The 20,886-nt window shown below is 45.5% G+C and overlaps 1 protein-coding gene across 16 annotated transcripts in view; it reads right to left on the reverse strand.

The window, feature by feature from the left end:
• Nucleotides 1-20,886, reverse strand: part of LOC135376144 (papilin-like) — a 70,348-nt gene that overhangs the window by 3,410 nt on the left and 46,052 nt on the right. For 10 of the 16 annotated variants that reach the window (XM_064608738.1, XM_064608737.1, XM_064608723.1 and 7 more), the window contains 10 exons: nt 19,811-19,870; nt 19,126-19,296; nt 15,059-15,118; nt 14,372-14,542; nt 12,909-12,968; nt 12,224-12,394; nt 10,898-10,957; nt 9,471-9,641; nt 8,078-8,152; nt 3,439-3,612 (listed from right to left, as the gene is read on the reverse strand). In XM_064608738.1, the coding sequence (XP_064464808.1) occupies nt 3,439-3,612; nt 8,078-8,152; nt 9,471-9,641; nt 10,898-10,957; nt 12,224-12,394; nt 12,909-12,968; nt 14,372-14,542; nt 15,059-15,118; nt 19,126-19,296; nt 19,811-19,870 (1,173 nt within the window). The remainder of the gene's footprint in view (nt 1-3,438; nt 3,613-8,077; nt 8,153-9,470; nt 9,642-10,897; nt 10,958-12,223; nt 12,395-12,908; nt 12,969-14,371; nt 14,543-15,058; nt 15,119-19,125; nt 19,297-19,810; nt 19,871-20,886) is intronic. The other 6 variants (XM_064608728.1, XM_064608731.1, XM_064608724.1 and 3 more) reach the window with 6 other exon arrangements.

Below are 20,886 nucleotides of genomic sequence, written 5' to 3' on the forward strand. Positions count from 1 at the left end.
TCATAACTAGCTTGCCTCGAACCGGAGCCAATCAGTGAATAACATTCTGAGTCACACACGATTGCGATTGGTTCCGATAGGCACCAAAGACTTACCAAAGTTTTGCTAAAACGTGCTATTGTGATGGCCGTCCTCGGGATGTTGTACGAGTAAGGAAATGATCTCGAACTGTGACCGTTGTGGTTTTTCCTTCCTTCCTAATCAAGCACCAGTTAGTATGCGCTCCTTCCTTACTACAGTCGTGTCTCGCTTATCCGGAGTTGAGATATCCGGACTACATTACTGGGAACGAACCTGCTACCATTGAATTTTGTCTCTGTTATCCGGAGTTCGTTATCCGTATCCGGACAGCAAGTACGGGGAACAATCTTCCAGGACATTCTGATTGGCTTATCCGGAAAAGAGCCAATGTCCTCTGTCCCTGGTGTGTTCGCATTGTTCCGGAAAAGGGTCACATCTTACGGGGCCTTATTACGACTTCATCGCCATTTTGGGCATCCCTGGCCACTCGAGCGGACATCTTACTCGACAGCAGCTGGAATCTTTCCACACCCGCAAGAAAAGGGAAAAGAGGGTCAGCTTCTCGGAACCCACCAAGGTCTCCAATCCCTTTCCCACGACGCGCCGACTATTTAAGCGTTGACCCGGTGCCCAGACTTGTCTCTGTTTGTACATTATGTAATATATACGTTGTCTCCCTTGTCAACTGGCCTCTGCCTCGTTTGTGCCTACCGGCGTTGGGAAGTTCGGCCACCTATCTTCCCCAGGCTCGCAACAGCCTTCTGTACTGTGTGACTCCCTTTTGCTACCCACCATGCGCAAGAAATCCACGTGCGAACGTCAATGTCGTCCGAAAGCATCGCCCGTCTTTCGGCCTATGCGGAAGGCATTTGCAAAAACATGTGCACGGGACCAACTTTCTGAGACCCTTCTTGAAACAGCAGGGTGACGCAGCGGGTGCCGTGGTTGTGACCGAAATTCCGTCACACGCGTGCTGCAGCTTCAAGCAGCTCACTTCGCACCAATTTTTCAAGTAGGCATCTTTTCCTTGTTTTCTTTTCTTTAGCTTTAGAAAGGTCAACCAAATTTTCCAGGTTTACCCTGAAGTTTGCTTAACCCGGTTATCCGGAAATTCGTTATCCGGACGAAAAGGGACGACTCCCGAGGTGTCCGAATAATCGAGACATGACTGTATATCTGATCTGAGCTCAGTGTTAAGACATGCCGGCCAACGAGCACTTACCAATGCTCCCCAATTAGTAGTTTAGTTTCCAGCAGTTATCTCGATTAGTTAGCTGTTATCGGTTACCTGTTCCTCGTTGGTAGGTGCTTACTAGACGGCAGGTCTTCGTACTTATCCCCAAGGGCAGCATGAGACATTGTTCATGCACTTCCTTATCAGTCTCACTCTGTCAGACTTTATCAGTTGTGATAAACTCAGCGAACCATTAAGCCCAGCTCATCCGGTCACTTGGCCCAGCCACTTTGACAGTTCGCCTTTGGTTACAAGCCCTTATCAGAGACCTCTCAACAGTCGACGTGTCCGCAATATCCCATTTATACTACAACACCCATAACATTGTCAGTTGTTATCTGCCAACTAAGATGGAGTAGCATTTTTGGTTTTGTTGAGGGCCAATTATCCATCCCTATCAGTCGATGGATATCACCTCCATTGTGAAACCTGTTGAGGCTGGAACCCACGAAGATTAGCAGTGTGAAAAGGACACACTGCCTACAGACAAAAACGCGATTCACGGAATGGGCGCCGCCATTAGTGCTGCCACCTCGTGGTAGTCACGTGTGGACTGCCGTTCGCAGAGTTCCTTCATTTTTCCCGTCTGTGTTTTCGTTCATTTTCTCCCGCTCGAGAACCAGTGTACAAAAGATATCGAATCCGCCAGCACTCCTCACGCGAACAACTGTGTAATCGCACGCGGAAGCAAGCAATCTTCTTCTTTTTTTTTTTATCCTTCGATGTTTACTTCCGGATGACTTGTTTTATGGAATGTTATGTTATCGTCAGTCGTACTCATTAAAGGGACTATGAAATTTCCCGAACCCCCATACTTTTTTTCGATGGAAACTGTTCTTCCCGCAGAGAAACTAATATGCCAGAAATTTTTCCGGACGAAATCGCTCCACTCTGCGAGGAGCGCGCGCTGGAAATGTCTCTTCCGCGTTCCTCCTCTCTCGCGCATATTTCCCTGCCGATGGTGTAACTGTACGGACCGCACTTCGGTTCCCCGTTACGTCACCGGTGTTGCACAATGGCAAGTAATGCCGCGAGCTCGCGCTGTGGCTGCCGCCACTGCCGAAATCTGCCGATCGCGCGAAAGCTGCTGTCATGGAGATTTCCACTCCCGATGAACGCATACGCGGGATCCTACGGCGCATGCTCCTGGCGGGATTCCTCGGCTCGGCAACACGTCACGATGACGTGTTGCTGAGCCGGCCGTGGTCGCGTCAAGTTACTCGTTGTGTCTCCGCTCGGCAGCTCCCCACGGCGCGGCGCCAGCTGTCCTCCCTTCGCCGCTCCGTTTAAATTCGCTCCCGAGAAGTCCGCTCGCGCGACGAAAGTAAAATTTCGGTTCTAGACTCAGAAAAATGTCTTCTTTCGAACGAAACGAAGAAAAAAATCGTTTCATAGTCCCTTTAAAGACGGCTGTCACCAATATTCATCCCAATAGAAAGAGCAGTTTTGGCAGTTCACCACTGTCGTGCCGTCGCTGGGAACGAGGCTAAGGAGCGCACGGAGACTAGTGGTTTGAGAGTAACGCGACAACATTTATATAAAAAGATAACGCATATATGACTGATACGACCCGCGTTCACCTGCTGAAGAAACCCCCTTGAAGAATGCTGGCGCAGAAGATAGTTGCACGTAAATTGGGGTTGCAAGGTTGTACAGCTGAAGACTGACACCGATATCGTGTTTTGCAGACAACGCAAGCAGCAGTTGACACCTGTTGCAATATTACGGGGAATGCGCAATAGGTACAAACCAATTACAACACGTTGATAAACACTGCAACTGTTGAAGTGAGAGGCCGAGGACTAGCTAGCTAGTGCATTGTAATTAAATTGTACAAAAACCGCGTAGACCGAACATGACGGAAGAAGATGACAGGAAGAATTTCTAGAGAAAGTGTAGAAATAAATTGTTCCTCAAAGAAACATATCTCCGATAAATTCGTCGTATCATCTTCGCGTTCCCTGTCTCGGGCTTTGCGGGCACCTAGTCTGCGATGTCTTTCTTCTCTAGTTGCAGACTTGCAGTGTTTATCAATGTGTTGCAATCCACTCGTAGCTATTGCACGTTCCCTGTTAGGTTGGAGAACATGTCAGTCACAGTACCTATTTCTGTGCTGCTCTTCAGATTTGCAAACAAATAAAACGTAATGTATACTTGCTGTTGTACGCAAATCATAAACTTACATCTGCACGTCTTAATGCATTCCTTCTTCGTGTGGAAGTTGTTGGCGTTTCCTTTGCAACCCCCATAGACGAATCTCTTACAGCTGCGTGACTCGGAATCGTAGTAATATCTGGGAACGTTTCCTTTGCACGGTCCCACCTCTCGTGGAAGTTGGCAGATGTCGATGACGCTTCCTGTGTAGAAACACACAGCCATCATTAAAGCGCGGATAAATGTGCACTGAAAACTCGAGAAATATGCATGGAACTATGCACCAAAAGTCTTGTAACAACAACTACTACTACTACTACTACTTCGAGATGATGAATGTGGAGTTTCATCGCCAGGGTCAATACCATTGCCGGTGGTGATGTGGGGAATGACATAATGAGCCCCTTCGCAATAAGTCCAATTGTGTCCAGAAAGGTCAAAATAGCTTTTAGGTCAGGGCGTTGGATGGGCTGGGACCAAGCAATGTGACTGCATATCTCAATATGTTTGCTTTACCTCTTCTGATTACAGAAGGACTGTTTCTGTTAATGACTTGTTGTGTAAGTGTGAGCCTGAGACCCTCGCTGTGCCTCGTGGAAGGAGAAGGCAATTTTTTTTTCATCTGCCTCTTCGTCATAAACTTGATTGTGGCATTGTTTGTTTGTTTGTTTGTTTGTTTTACTGTGCGGGTTACAGGATCCAGGAAACTGAATCATACGATGTCTCTAGAAATACAGCCATCAAAAATTGACGCTCACAAGTTTTCATTTTTGCAACGCACAACGCGGGATTGGAACAGGCTGCCTGAGGAAGCTGTCCTCATTCAAGATTATAACGTTTTTTGTTCATGGCATTGTGACGTACCCTTCTGGTGAACCTGGGACATGAACAATATGCTGGGTGGGTCAGGTGATGCAGACCAGGTGACGTACAAAGGAGCAAGCGACGCGACAAGGCTCCGCGTCTGGGAGCAATTAGAGGACCCCATCACCTCCGGCGACACGCTGGCATCTGACGGCGGCATCAAAGGGGCGCGTACTTCGAGGCGAATGAAAACCATATGTGCGGGGTGTTCGAAGAGAAACAAGCAGGCGAGCGAGAAACAAAGAGACCGGGCCTTCACGGTGGACAGAGGAGACCCGACAACCAAGGAGAAAACATCTCCTGACGAGTGGGAGCTCTGAGATCGCCTGTTGACACAAACCGCCTCCCGGAACAACGCCGACCAGGCCCTGCGTCATAGCCGACATGTCTGCGTCCCCGGATCTGAACTGAACACCAACGTGGTGCGACCGACACCATCGCCCAGGGTGCCGTCGTCAACGAAGGCCTGTCAGCCAGAACAGCCTGCAAGCCACGTCGAAAGGGTGAGCCTGTCACACATGTTGCGATGTTGTACGGCTAGGAAAGTAAAGATGCTATAACTGTAAAGCGGTCTCGTCTCGTTTTTCCTCACCTCACCGTGGGCCCACCCGTTTTGGTTGTGTTAAACATTAATGTGGTGCAACGCGAGCAGGCGGGTGCATCACAGCTTAATAAGAATGTCCACACCTACTAGAACCCACAACTGGGTCTGCAGTATATGAATGAATAAATAGAAATAAATAAATAAATAAAATAAAATAAAAATATTCTGTAAAATTCATGAATGTATGTAATGTGTTTCCTTGTTCTTGGAAAAGCACTGCATCGAATGCACAAAATATGTGTATCTAATCGGATGATCGGGTAAAATAACGGCGCCTTCACTCAAGAGTGCACCACAACGCAACGTCCTGCGCAACAAATACATATTGGGTGTTTTCTACGTAATTCTATTAAATACATTTCTTCAGTAAATTAATTAATGAAATAAAGGTCTATTTGAAAATCTACTTGTCGGAAAATTATGCGGCAAACGCTGTTTATCTAGGGTGCAGATTTGGCCATTACCTCTGACCGACATTGCCAAATTTAATTCGCAATAAATTGATTTTTTCCCAATTGATCTCCAAAATTTGCCAAGTCACTCCGACGTTTGTTTGTGAAAAACAGAAAGCGCAGGTCGAATTTACGCAAAGGCGTTGCAAAATTGATTCCATTCTACTTTGGGAAACAGCTAAAAGCAATTGCGAAAACCGTCGTTCCCAGGCGCGCAAATTGTCGCCAAAGTTCTGTTCTCCTTTGGTTAATGCAAGATGCCGCAGAAGAAAAAACGATCACCCGTCCATACCGGTTTCTTTCTGGCTCTTGTTTTAGATAATTTTGCGGGGCAACTATGCTATTCTTATCAGCAGAAGCTTGGGCAAAAAAAAAAAAAAAGAGAGAAAGGGCGGGTGCATGGCCTTCTCCCATCGATTCTTTCGGAGACTCAGAGCGCAGAAAGCAATTTCCGCAGCTCAAAACGACGGCTTTCACTTTTTTCTTTTTTTTGTGGAAAAACACTGGGTCAACTGAGCCACATTAAATATGACCTCATTGCTCCTTTAACCAACCATTACCATTCTTTCTTACGTGTCTCTCACTGCGTGTTACGATATATTCCTGGTCGGAAACCAGGAGGGTCTGAATCCTGGCGCCAGGACCTATTTCGGAGTTATTTGAAATAGTTAGAGTCTGGTATTCACTATAACATTCATTGACCTTTCGATGTTACGTGCCAAACAATTTAAATAGCAAAAAAAAACACACAAAAAAAACAAGAAAGGCACATGCTCCGTTACGGCTGTGTTTGTGGGATATACACAGGGGTATTTTTCTTAAGGGAGAAAAATATTTTTCGTCGCCGCTGCAGCTCATTCTATAGTTGAGATTGTGAATAGGAAATAAAAAAAAAGTCCATTTGCGGAAGGGAACCTCTCCTATAACATTTCCAAAACCTACAGGTGTATATGTTTCCGCTCAAGCGAGAACAGAATTTCGTCAGCGCATTCATATCCCGTCTCAAAGATACCGTTGTAGTCCTTTGAAGGAAAAGCCTTCTACGTTCTACCGAGTTCTGAACATTCTACGGAATACCCACAGGCGCTGCTCCGTCGTCTTTTGTTGTCCATCCTATGACACTGTTACGGTTTACGCCATTTGCCGCTCGTTTATTCAGCAACGTAATTTTGGTCTCGCGTAAGAAAAAAAAAATACACCCGTAGATTTTCGAAATAGAAAAGGACAGAGGGTCTCTTTTCACACCAGATGGTCATAGAGGCATATTTTTTTGTTACCTCCTAGACGAGCGCAACTATCGAATAAACTGCACCTGAATATGGTGACGATAAAAAAGATTAGTTGAAGAATAAATACGCCTGTAGAGTTTAAATATGTTATAAGGGAGGACGTGTTCTACAAATGGCACGATTTTTTTCTCCTTCTAGACTACCTCAGGTACGTGAAAACACTCTCTCAAAAGTGATATTCTTTTACGAATTACCTATATGCTCGATCGCTTAGTTAAACAAACAATTTACAAATCAGCTTCATACCTTGACGTGAAGCTAATCTCTATACGGTAGTTTATGAGCGTAAATGACCTCGGGCTGACGCGACAATGTTATCAGAAATTGATCGTAAGCTTGCTCCAAGACGCGCTCCGTTCTTGACCTCTCACCGCGTCGCCAGATTTGTTCTGGTTTCATGTGATCTTTGGCAAGGTAGATCGATCCTTCCTGTCTAAGACCAGGCAAAGGAAGCGCAGAAATGTCGCCTCGATGTGTTATGTGTCGTCCTTATGAGATATCCTACCCATAAGGGAACGTATAGAGTTTTGTTTAAGCGAAATGGAACAGGATCAAATTGCACCACTGGCTCGTTTCGGCTGGATTGTCTCGCATGCTTCCGCACTCATTTGTCGTACGCGAGTACCTAAAGCAAAATAGTTTAAAGGTACTATAAAGCAGTCCAGGTGCAACCTCATGTTTTGTGTGCCCTGAATTGTGTACGTCCTCAGGAGTAAAATGCCGCAAAATGTTCTCACATAGACGTTATAGCTCCCGAAAAAATGCAAATTTAAATCTACTGGCGACACTGCGGCGAAGCAGACCGACGAAACGTCAACTCCACCAAGTACGGCGGCGAAAATGTCTCATGCGCACGACTCTGAGCCAAACAGAGCGACGTACGATAGCAGCGCCACGGTGCTGAAACAAGGCCCAGGTACAGACGTTTCGCTACTGAGTGCAAGATTCAGCTTTTGTTTATTTCATTTCACACAGATTACATTTTCTCAAAAGGTAGTATTTGCAAATCCCAACAGGAAAGCCATCTGTTTATCGGTCTCCTTGTTTACAGGGTTGCTTGACAAATTGAGGACTTCTTCCCACCAGGCGTCGCCCCGACATTCTTGACTGCGTTTTTATTTACCAATTAAAAATACTTAGAGTAAACTCCTGCGCATATTACTCGTTGTGCTGAACCTTTGAGTCTAGCACTCTCACGTCATGCTGATTGCATAGGTTCGACCTCGACTGCTTTATAGTACCTTTAAGAAAACGAAATCCCTATGTTGAAGGGCTTGATGTCGAGTGTTTCGTTTTGTTTGTCCCCTACCACAGGAAAGGAGGCTAAAGGGAAACACCTGTATTACGAGGTTCGACATATTTAGTTATCCTAAGCTGTGAAACTTAATACCAGGCTGTTGTGGGACCATCAATATACTGTTCCCCTTTACGAATGCCTCCCTGTTAGTTGGTGACTTACTGGGTTTAGGAGCAACAGGCGTGCGAGGCTTTTGCGTCTTTGAAACTTCTCGAGCCTCGTACAGTCGTGTGGGACCTGCACAGATTGAAAGTCATTGAGATACATATGGCGAACTCGAGTGCTCATTTCGTGGCAACTATTTTCGCCAGATCCGGCCTGTTGTCATCAGTCCAAGAAAAAAAAAAAATCTCGCATGTTCGCGTCGGCGCCTTACCAGTGCCAGGAATTTGCACGCTCTGGCCCGGCCTCGAAGAGTCCGGACAGCGGATTTCCCAACTACATCCGGTGTCTCCACTTTCGCATCGCGAGGGTGGCGAGGGCCCTCATTGGCCCGCCCGCACGCACGTCCAAGTTCACGTGGGTTAGCAGACGACGGCACCCGAAGACGAGCGACTGCGATGCCCCTAGCGTGATTCCAAGCTTCTAAAACAGCCAGATTCCTGATACTCATGTTCGTGTGGCAACGGTCACGTGACTCAGCGCTTTCCTAGTGCAGGGCCGTGTTGTCACAAAATGAGAGCCCGAACTCGCCATTCGAACGGTATGTTCGTAAATTCGATACATAAGATAAGGATGGTAGAAGTGCGAGGGAGCAGACGAGCTGGTACATTGGTGAAAACGACGAGAAAACCTGAGACACGGAAGAGAAAAAGACAACACGACACGTTCTCAAACACAGCAACCCATTTGTTAACATCGCACCACCACCACCACCACCACCACCACCCATTTGTTGTCAGCAACCCGGTGTTGTCTTTTTCTGTTCCGTGTCTAAGGTTTTATCGTAGTTTTTATAAGATAAGGCACTTGTTTCAAAACTGGGCATTATATCAGAGGATAAAAAAACGCGACCTTACTGTCTATGCATCGTGCAAAAAGAGGTGTAATTAAAGTACTTTTAAGTAACTATTTTTAATAATCGAGAGAAAACTTTCGTTTAACTCTTTATAATTGAGGTAAAGAGGCATTTTTGATGTACAAAGAACCCATAACTGTGGAGGACATCCCATATATTGACCGTCATGAAATAGTGAATACAAAGGTATTAGAACTTCCGAAGAATTAGTCGAGGTATTATATAGTACCTACAGGTATTAAGGAGTTAGTCGTCAGATTTCGTAAAATAAAATAGTTTCCGAAAAGACATTTGTAACATATGACCAAAAGAAAGTAGAGGAAACAGTGCTGACAACGCCGGTGAAGGAATTAATAATTCAGGGTTTACGCCGCGAGACAACTGAGATCATGAGTGACGTCACAGGGGTCGGTATGTGGATTGCTTTTGCCCACCTGAGGGTTCTTTAAGGTGCGATGAAAGGAATTACTAGTTACTACTAGCAACAATGCTGATCTAGAAGTGACGACAAATGGAATATAGCTGATTCAAACTCACCGCTGCAGGTTTGCTTGCACTGCTCAATTGTCTCGAAGTTGTTTTCGTTCCCTTGGCAACCACCGTAAATAAATTGTTTGCAGATTCCTTCCGCGGAGTCGAAATAGTACCTTGGGAAGTAGCCCTTGCAAGGTCCTTCTTTTTTCGGCAGGTTGCAGATTGAGGGCTTCTCTGTTGTAAATAGAAATAAGACACGTGCTCAAAGAATATCATTAAATTTATTTCGTACCTACTCGCAGTGACAATAGGGAGTTTTAGTTGGCCCCTTCTGCTCCTCAGATAAGTTTCCGACTCCGCTTTCCGCAAAGCGCGCATGCGTAAACTGAGTCGGAGATCTCTATCGTCTACGAAAAATATCGGAATCCCACTCATACCGAATTTATCGGACTTCTTTCCTGCGCGCTTTCGTGCTCCCACTCAGCTGGAGCATGCGCAGAGCGTTCACTTACATAAAAGATGGCTGACAACAACAGAAACAATATCGTTCGCTCGCGGCGTGCACTGCGAAAGATTTTGGTCTGCAACTTCCCGAAATCATGGCTCGGCGACAACCACGGGTACAGTAGCTGTTCCTCCATCTGGACGCCTAAGCCTACGTGAAGATGTGCATTGTTTCGCAGACAATTTTTTGACCAAAAACTGTTGTCGCCGCACAAATGCGCAGCGAACCATTTAGGAACATTACGTCTTCCACAACCATTGATACAAATGCTTGGAACGGGCGTTTCATGCGCATCATGTAACTGGAACCTAACTTATGATACGAGTAAACGAAGCTTTTAGATTTGTGCGGACAGATGGCGTCCCGCTTGATTTTTCGTATCGATGGGGTCGTTCTCAGTGCTCTTCGTCTGCAAACTAAAACTGCGGACAAGCGCTATACGAACCATTCCCATCGACTCGTGAGTCGTGTTTTTCGGAGATCGTATCGATCGGCGTGTTATCGTAGTGGGAACTAAAACTCCCTAATATAGTGCAATTTTGATAGAAAGTATTCGTGAACAGTATCGGTATTCCGATATCGGGAATACGGATACTTTATTACTGATGCTACACTTTAACCCTATGTTAACCTTATGAGACGAATGGTAGTCGGCCCGCGGTACTGCGTATGAAATATGCCCAGAATTAGAAAACAATGGGAATATAGGACCCCCGTATATTTATTAGTAAGGAGGAATTTTTTTCAACACCAGCCGTTATTAATTACGCCGTAAACGTACTCCGCAAAATTCCGCACGTCGATTTCATAATATCAATGACGCAGTTGTAGATATCTTCCTTTCACCACACATTTTGTTCACCATTGTAGTTCAACACCGAATTTCGAAGCAATATTTCCGATTAACCGAGTCGACGTATACGAATAAACACGCTATGTTCAGATTGGATTGAGATAGGGTTGGCTGTTTCGAAGAAACTCTTACCCGTATCAGACTCCAACGTAAGACCCCGAGCAGACCACTCTTTCGATGGGGTTCTTGAGACTGGTGGATAAAAAGTTTTTCAACTGCATTAAGCATGATTCCTCACGAAAAGGAACATGGAATCGGCATTGGCAACGGCTGATTGTCATCCGAACACAGTGATCCTTCAAGGTCACCAGAATTTTAAACCTCAACATGTACTTCAGACAGATCGGTCACAACAAGTAGACATATGAGATGACAGACGCCTTGGAGGAGGTGTACATATTGCAATCTGTTCTCAAGGTAGCATGAGAAGCAATCTCATTAGAACATCCTGTTGCGTTATGTCGTCTAGCTTCCTCGACAGTATGGGGTGAGATATCTTATCAAACGCCCTTTCGAAATCCCTGTAGATAACGTCGAGTTTTGGCGCTTAAAGGAGCACAGAAAGCGCTTCAATGACTACTTTTTTTTTCTCAAACCAAGCGGTTAACCAGACTGCTAAAACGCACTATGCGAAGTGATTCACTCGACAGATAAATACATATCGCGGAATTCGATTTTAAAAATCGCGAACGCGTGCAACGGTGGCAATGCCTGGAACTACCCGCTAGAGTCGCTTTGACGTCATTGCGGGGCAGCTCGCTTACTGCTTTGCTTGTTTGGAGGTTTGGTCTGCTACCCAGACAGCAAAGTGTGTGTAGAAACAAAAAAAGTAGGAAAAGCGCCGACCCCGATTGGAGTGCGGTCTCTCTTGTAACAACTATGACATCACAATCCTCCACCTCCTCCTCCTCGTTACGGCCTGCAGAGCGAGTCGAGGGGGAACGCGCGCGTCAATGTTCGGGGGCGTTTCCTTCCAAGAAAAAAACTGCGTACAGAGAATTTTTGTTTGTGTGTGTTAGTTGTCAGGTCAAGTTACGTCCTTTGGTAATTCCCCAGAAAGATGGATGGCTTTCTGGGCTCCTTTAAGAATAACAACAACGACGTTATGGAGATATGATGAATGAGAGTTTCCTCACCGGGGGCGACACTGTACACGATTGCTGGTGGTGATGAGGGGAATGAAATAATGAGACCCTTCACAATAAGGACTCAAGTCATATGGTGTCCAAGGCGGTCAAAAGAGCTTAGATGGCCCAGCATTGTTGGGCTGGATCTGGTCAGGGACCAGGGTAAAATTAAATAGTTTCCGAAAAGACATTTGTAACATCACCAAAAGAAAGTAGAGGAATCAGTGCTGACAACGCCGGTGAAGGAATTGCTAAGGAATTGCTAGTTACTACTAGCAACGATGCTGATCTTGAAGTGACGACAAATGGAATATAGCTGATTCAAACTCACCGCTGCAGGTTTGCTTGCACTGCTCAATTGTCTCAAAGTTGTTTTCGTTTCCTTGGCAACCACCGTAAATAAATTGTTTGCAGATCCCTTCCGCGGAGTCGAAATAGTACCTTGGGAAGTAGCCCTTGCAAGGTCCTATGGCTTTCGGCAGGTTGCAGAGAGGGGGCTTCTCTGGTGTAGAGATAAGAGAGATAGGACACGTGCTCGAAGAATACAATTAAATTTTTGGTACGTACTCGCAGTTACAATATAGTGCAATTTTGATAGAGAGTATTCGTTGAGAGTATCGGTGTTCCGCATATCGAGATGTTGGCTCAAATACTTTATTTTAACCTTATGTTAACCTAATGACACAAATATTGGTCGGCCTTATACTGCATGAAAGCTGCCCAGTATTAGGAATCAACAACCACAGTATATTTAATAGTAAGGAGAAATTTGTTTCAATACCAGCCGTTATTAATTACTCCGTAAACGTACTCCGCAAATTTTCACACGTCAGTTCCAGAATATCAATCACGCAGTTGTAGACATCTTCCGCCCATCACACATGTTGTTCGCGATTGCAGTTCAACGCGTAATTTCGGATCAATATTTCCGATTAACCGAGTCGACGTTTACGAATAAACATGCTATGTTGAGATAGGTAATAATACAGAGTTGTCTGTTTCGGAGAAACTCTTACCCGAATCAGCCTCCAACGTAAGACTGCGAGGAGACCATTCTTCCGATGGAGTTCTTGAGACTGGTGGGTAAAAAGTTGTTCAACTGCATTAAGCATGATTCGTCACGAAAAGGAACATGGAAAAGGCATCGGCAGCGGTTGATTGTCATCAGAACACGGTGATCCTTCCGGATCATCAGAATTTTAAACCTAATTAAAAAGAACGCTATCATATGAGTATAACATATACGGCAGAGACACAACGTTTGCGATCTCATACATGTACTTCAGACAAAGAACCGGTCACAACAAGTAGACACATGAGATGACAGACGCCTTGGAGGAGGTGTACATATTGCAGTCTGTACTCTGTTCTGAAGGTAGAATGAGAAGTCATATCTCATCAGAATATCCTGTTGTGTTGTCATCTAGTTTCCTCAACAGTCTCGGGTGACGTAACCTATCAAACGCCCTTTTGAAATCTTCGAAGATAACATCGACATTTGGCGCTTAAAGAGGACAGAAAACTGCTAAAACGCACTATGCGAAATGATTCACTCGACAGATGCACACATATCACGGAATTCGATTTTGAAAATCGCGAACGCGCGCAGTGGTGGCAATGTCCGCAACTACCCGCCAGAGTCGCTTTGACGTCATTGCGGGGCAGCCCGCTAACTGGTTTGCTTGTTTGGAGATGTGTCGTCTGCTACACAGAGAGAAAAGTGGGAGTAGAAACGAAAAAGAAACAGAAAAGTAGGAGAAGCGCCGGCCCCGATTGGAGCGCAATCACGATAACATCGCAATCCTCCTCCTCCACGTTTCGGCCCGCAGAGCGAATCAAACGGGAACGCGCGCGTCGACGTTCGGGAGTGTTTTATTCCAAGAAAAATGCTGCGTACAGAGGATTTTTTTGTGTGTGTTAGTTGTCAGGTCAAGTTACGTCCGTTCGTAATTCGCCAGAAAGAGAAAATCTTTTGGATGGCTTTCTGGGCTCCTTTAACAACAACAACAACTTCATGGAGATAAGATGAATGGGACTTTCATAGCCGGGGGCGATACTCTATCCTACTGCTGGTGGTGACGAGGGGAATGATATAATGAGCACCGTCACAAAAAAGACTCAAGTCATATGCCGTAGATTTAATCCGTAGATTTAATATTGACCGTCGTGAAATAGTGAATACTAAAGGTATTAGAACTTACGAAGATTGATTGATTGGTGGGCTTTTTTGGCGCAGCGACAACGAACGTCATACTCATATCTTACGAAGAATTAATCGAGGTATTAGATAGTATTAATTAAGGAGTTAGTCGTTAGATTTCGTAAAATGAAATAGTTTCCGAAAAGACATTTGTGACATGACCAAAAGAGAGTACAGGAAACAGTGCTGACAACGCCGGTGAAGGAATTACTAGTTACTACTAGCAACGATGCTGATCTAGGTGTGATTACAAATGGAATATAGCTGATTCAAACTCACCGCTGCAGGTTTGGTTACACTGCTCAAATGTCAGGAAGTTGTTTTCGTTTCCTTGGCAACCACCGTAAACAAATTGTTTGCAGATTCCTTCCGCGGAGTCGAAATAGTACCTTGGGAAGTAGCCCTTGCAAGGTCCTTCCTTTTTCGGCAGGTTGCAGATAGAGGGCTTCTCTGTTTTAGAGATAAGAGAGATAAGACACGTGCTCAAAGGATAACATTAAATTTTTGGTATGTACTCGCAGTTAGAATATAGTGCAATTTTGATAGAGAGTATTCGTAGAGAGTATCGGTGTTCCGCATATCCAGATGTTGGCACAAACACTTTATTTTAACCTGATGTTAACCTTATGACACAAATATTGGTCGGCCTTCTACTGCATGAAACCTGCCCAGTATTAGGAAAAAACAACCACAGTCTATTTATTAGTTAGGAGGAATTTATTTCAACAGCAGCCGTTACTATAATTACTCCGTAAACGTACTCCGCAAAATTCCACAAGCCGGTTCCAGAATATCAATCACGCAGCTGTAGATATCCTCCGCTCATCACACATGTTGTTCACGATTGCAGTTCAACGCGTAATTTCGGATCAATATTTCCGATTAACCGAGTCGACGTTTACGAATAAACATGCTATGTTGAGATAGGTAATGATACAGAGTTGGCTGTTTCGGAGAAACTCTTACCCGAATCAGACTCCAACGTAAGACTGCGAGGAGACCATTCTTTCGATGGGGTTCCTGAGACTGGTGGGTAAAAAGTTGTTCGACTGCATTAAGCATGATTCGTCACGAAAAGGAACATGGAAAAGGCATCGGCAGCGGCTCATTGTCATCAGAACACGGTGATCTTACGAGATAATCAGAATTTTAAACCTAATTAAAAAGAACGCTATCATATGCGTATAAAATATACGGCACAGACACAACGTTTGCGATCTCATACATCAGACAAAGAAGCGGTCACAACAAGTAGACACATGAGATGACAGACGCCTTGGAGGAGGTGTACATATTGCAGTCTGTTCTGAAGGTAGAATGAGAAGCCATCTCATCAGAACATCCTGTTGTGTTATGTCGTCTAGCTTCCTCAACAGTATGTGGTGAAATATCGTTTCAAACGCCCTTTTGAAATCCTTGAAGATAACGTCGAGTTGTAGAGCTTAAAGAGGACAGAAATCGCTTCAATCACGACCTTTTTTTTTTTTTTTCAAACCAAGCGGTTAACCGGACTGCTAAAACACACCATGCGAAATGATTCACTCGACAGATGCATACATATCGCGGAATTCGATTCTACAAATCGCGAACGCGCGCAACGGTGGCAATGCCCGCAACTACCCGCCAGAGTTGCTTTGACGTCATTGCGGGGCAGCCCGCTAACTGGTTTGCTTGTTTGGAGAAGTGTCGTCTGCTACACAGAGAGAAAAGTGGGAGTAGAAACGAAAGAGAAACAGAAAAGTAGGAGAAGCGCAGGCTCCGATTGGAGCGCAACCACGATAACATCGCAATCCTCCTCCTCCACGTTTCGGCCTGCAAAGCGAGTCGAACAGGAACGCGCGCGTCGACGTTCGGGGATGTTTTATTCAAAGAAAAATACTGCGTACAGATGTTTTTTTTTGTGTGTGTGTAAGTTGTCACGCCAAGTTACGTCCGTTGGTAATTTGCCAGAAACAGAAATTCTTTTGGATGGCTTTCTGGGCTCCTTTAGCAACAATAACAACAACTTTATGGAGATATGATGAATGTGTGTATTGTTGACTCCATGAGATGATGAATGGGAGTTTCATCACCAGGGGCGATACTCTATCCTATTGCTGGTGGTGACGAGGGGAATGAAATAATGAGACCCTTTGCAATGACGTTCCAAGTCTGATGGTGTCCAGAAATGTCAGAAGAGCTTAAAGGCACAGCATTGTTGGGCTGCATCTGGTCAGGGACCAACCAGTTTTGAGAGAAAGTGGGCTAGAGTCCAGCTGATTGAGAGATCGAGAGAGTGTGGTTCGCGCTTAAAGGGACTATGAAATTTCCCGAACCCCCATACTTTTTTTCGATGGAAACTGTTCTTCCCGCAGAGAAACTAATATGCCACAAATTTTTCCGGACGAAATCGCTCCACTCTGCGAGGAGCGCGCGCTGGAAATGTCTCTTCCGCGTTCCTCCTCTCCCGCGCATATTTCCCTGCCGATGGTGTAACTGTACGGACCGCTCTTCGGTTCCCCATTACGTCACCGGTGTTGCACAATGGCAAGTAATGCCGCGAGCTCGCGCTGTGGCTGCCGCCACTGCCGAAATCTGCCGATCGCGCGAAAGCTGCTGTCATGGAGATTTCCACTCCCGATGAACGCATACGCGGGATCCTACGGCGCATGCTCCTGGCGGGATTCCTCGGCTCGGCAACACGTCATGATGACGTGTTGCTGAGCCGGCCGTGGTCGCGTCAAGTTACCCGTTGTGTCTCCGCTCGGCAGCTCGTCACGGAGCGGCGCCAGCTGTCCTAACTTCGCCGCTCCGTTTAAATTCGCTCCCGAGAAATCCGCTCGCGCGACGAAAGTAAAATTTCAGTTCTAGACTCAGAAAAATGTCTTCTTTCGAACGAAACGAAGAAAAAAATCGTTTCATAGTCCCTTTAATGTTTCAGCAAATATATGAATTGTTTCGAGCGATGTTTCAATAAAACGCGCTACGACTGGAAGGTCTGGTGAAACTGAAACACACCTAAACCGAAATGCGAAGAGCAGAAAACAGAGCCCCATGGGCCTCTTTCACGACGAATGGGGGCACTCCGAACCGTACTCTGAAGTGCCTCCGCAGGTTTTTCCGTACATAGGCACGTATTACCTACACTGCGGCTCTGAAAAATCGTGCCGCAAGGATTTCCACAAAAGGGATGACGTTCCCCGTACGGCGGTAAGGCAGGGAACATACCGGACACCACCGACTAGTAAGGGCGCTCTACACTAGATGAAGACACTTGGCGCTGCGGTCGCCAGACGATGCTTTAGTGCAACAGGCCCATACTATGGCGGTTCCCCCGGAGGAGGACACCGTGACGTCACCCAGCATCTCCGTCTGCTACGAAGCCTGCATTCTCCCTTCCCGGATGATGTCAGCACTGTTTTGCTTTCAGTGCCATCAAGGTTCACAGTGGCGAAACGCTCCCTTCGTAATAAATTCGTTGGAATAAAATCTACGCAGTTTCGGAACGAGATATTTCGTACACATGTTCATGACATCCCAAAATTTAGGGATATGCCACAACCTTTGTGGAGATTTTGTTGAGGAGTCCCATTTAAAAGAGACCTCCACGACGTTAGAAGAAAGAAAAGGACACTCAATATAGGCGCCGCACGAAGACGAACGGAACCAAGGATAGGATTTCTTATTGCCTAATAATAGAGACGAGACTTTATGACGTCCCTTCAATAGACGACCTTGTGTTTACAAACATGTGACGGCATGAGAAGACAGGTTCGAGGTTATATTTTGGAGTGGTGGACAAGAAGCGGGAAAAACGCGTCGGTTGATAGGCTGATAAAGCTGATAGTGCCCACCAACATGCTTTGCGCGGCGGCGCCACGTAATCAGTGACGTCACGGGCTCAAGTCGTCTATACTGGTGGTACCGTAGGACGATGGCTTTATCTAGGTATGGGGATTAATCCATAGTGATTGAACTAAACCATTTCTTATTAGTGCAAAGGTCATTGCAGATCTGTAACGTCTCAAAGTTGTTTTGACTTCCATGACAGCCTCCGTAAATGAATTCTCCGCGATTCGAGCGGTCATTTCGTGGCAACTATTTTTGCCAGGTCCCGCCTGTTGTTACCAGGTTTGCCAAATCTCGCATGTTCGCGTCGGAGCCTTACGAGTGCCAGGAATTTGCGCGCTCTGGCCCGGCCTCGAAGAGACCGGGCAGCAGATTTCCCAACTACATCCGGTGTCTCCACTTTCGCATCGCGAGGGTGACGAGGGTCCTCATTGGCCCGCAGGCACGTCCAAGTTCACGTGGGTTAGCAGACGACGGAACCGGAAGACGAGCGACCGCGATGCCCCTAGCGTGATTCCATGCTTCTAAAATGGCTAGATTCCCGACACTCATGTTCTTGTGGCAACTGTCACGTGACTCAGCGGGGGCGCCGACCTAGCAATTTCCTAGTGCTAGGTCGTGTTGCCATGAAATGGCAGCCCATATTCGCCATTAGTCTACCATTCATAAATTCTATACATAACATAAGGAACTTGTTTCAATACTGGGGATTATATGAGGACAAAGAAAAAAAAAGACCTCACTGTCTATGCATCGTTGAAAAAGAGGTGCAACTGAAGTACTTTCAAGTAACTATTTTTAATAACCTAGGTAAAACTTCGTTCAACTCTTTATAATTGAGGTGAAGGTACAAAGAACCCATAACTGTGGAGTACATTCCATATTGACCGTCGTGAAATAGTGAATACTAAAGGTATTAGAACTTACGAAGATTGATTGATTGATTATTGGGATTTTTTTTGGCGCAGCGACAACGAAGGTCATACCTTACGAAGAATTAGTCGAGGTATTCGATAGTATTAATTAAGGAGTTAGTCGATAGATTTAGTAAAATGAAATAGTTTCCGAAAAGACATTTGTAACATCACCAAAAGAAAGTAGAGGAAACAGTGCTGACAACGCCGGTGAAGGAAGTACTAGTTACTACTAGCAACGATGCTGATCTAGGTGTGATTACAAATGGAACATAGCTGATTCAAACTCACCGCTGCAGGTTTGGTTGCACTGCTCAAATGTCACGAAGTTGTTTGCGTTTGCTTGGCAACCACCGTAAACAAACTGTTTGCAGATTCCTTCCGCGGAGTCGAAATAGTACCTTGGGAAGTAGCCGTTGCAAGGTCCTTCTTCTTTCGGTAGGTTGCAGATAGAGGGCTTCTCTGTTTTAGAGATAAGAGAGATAAGACACGTGCTCAAAGGATAACATTATAGGTTTTGTATGTACTCGCAGTTACAATATAGTGCACTTTTAATAGAGAGTATTCGTAGAGAGTATCGGCGTTCCGCATATCGAGAGGTTGGCACAAATACTCTATTTTAACCTGATGTTAACCTTATGGTACAAATATTGGTCGGCCTTATACTGCATGAAAGCTGCCCAGTATTAGGAATCAACAGCCAGAGTATATTTCATGGTAAGGAGGAATTTGTTTCAATACCAGCCGTTATTAATTACTCCGTAAACGTACTCCGCGAAATTCCACAAGCCGGTTCCAGAATATCAATCACGCAGTTGCAGACATCTTCCGCTCATCACACATGTTGTTCACGATTGCAGTTCAAGGCGTAATTTCGGATCAATATTTCCGATTAACCGAGTCGACGTTTACGAATAAACATGCTATGTTGAGATAGGTAATAATACAGAGTTGGCTGTTTTGGAGAAACTCTTACCCGAATCAGACTCCAACGTAAGACTGCGAGGAGACCATTCTTCTGATGGAGTTCTTGAGACTGGTGGGTAAAAAATTGTTCAACTGCATTAAGCACGATTCGTCACGAAAAGGAACATGGAAAAGGTATTGGCAGCTACTGATTGCCTGAACACGGTGATCCTCCAGGATCATCGAAATTTTAAACATCATTGAAAAGAGTTGAGACAGAGAATGGGTCACAACAAGGAGACACCTGAGATAACAGATGCCTTGGAGGAGGTGTACACATCGCAATCTGTTCTCAAGGTAGAATGAGAAGACATCTCATCAGAATATCCTGTTGTGTTACGTCGTCTAGTTTCCTCAACCGTATCGGGTGACGTAACCTATCAAACGCCCTTTTGAAATCCTCGAAGATAACGTCGACTTTTGGCGCTTAAGAGGACAGAAAACTGCTAAAACGTTCCATGCGAAATGATTCACTCGACAGATGCACGCACATCGCGTAATTCGATTTTGAAAATCGCGAACGCGCGCAGCGGTGGCAATACCCGCAACTACCCGCCACGGTCGCTTTGACGTCATTGCGGGTAAGCCCGCTAACTGGTTTCCTTGTTTGGAGAAGTGTCGTCTGCTACACAGAGAGAAAAGCGGGAGTAGGAAAGAAAAAAAAAGTGGGAAAAGCGCAGACCCCGACTGGGAGCGCAGTCTCTCTCTAGTAACCACGATGACATCACAATCATCCTCCTCCTCCTCCTCGTTATGACGTGCAGAGCGAGTCGAGCGGGAACGGGGATGTTCGGGGGTGTTTGTTTATTTATTCGACATACTGCCAGCCCCCTGTTGGGGGCCAAGGCAGGAGAGGGCTACAGTATAGGTGTGTACTCAAACAAACGAAGACAATGAATAACGCATTGATGTCACGACCCGTCCCCCAGTTTAACAAAGCATTCAACATTTTTAGCATTGACAGCATCGGCGGACAAGCGATTCCATTCGATCAACGGGAAATAACTAAATTCGTAACAGTCGTTACGTGGCAAAAAATGTCTGAATTGTAAATTGTGCTCTTTCCTGGTGCGGAAGTCAGATAAA

Source organism: Ornithodoros turicata, unplaced genomic scaffold (assembly GCF_037126465.1).
Source record: "Ornithodoros turicata isolate Travis unplaced genomic scaffold, ASM3712646v1 ctg00001047.1, whole genome shotgun sequence".
Classification (NCBI taxonomy): Eukaryota; Metazoa; Arthropoda; class Arachnida; order Ixodida; family Argasidae; genus Ornithodoros; species Ornithodoros turicata.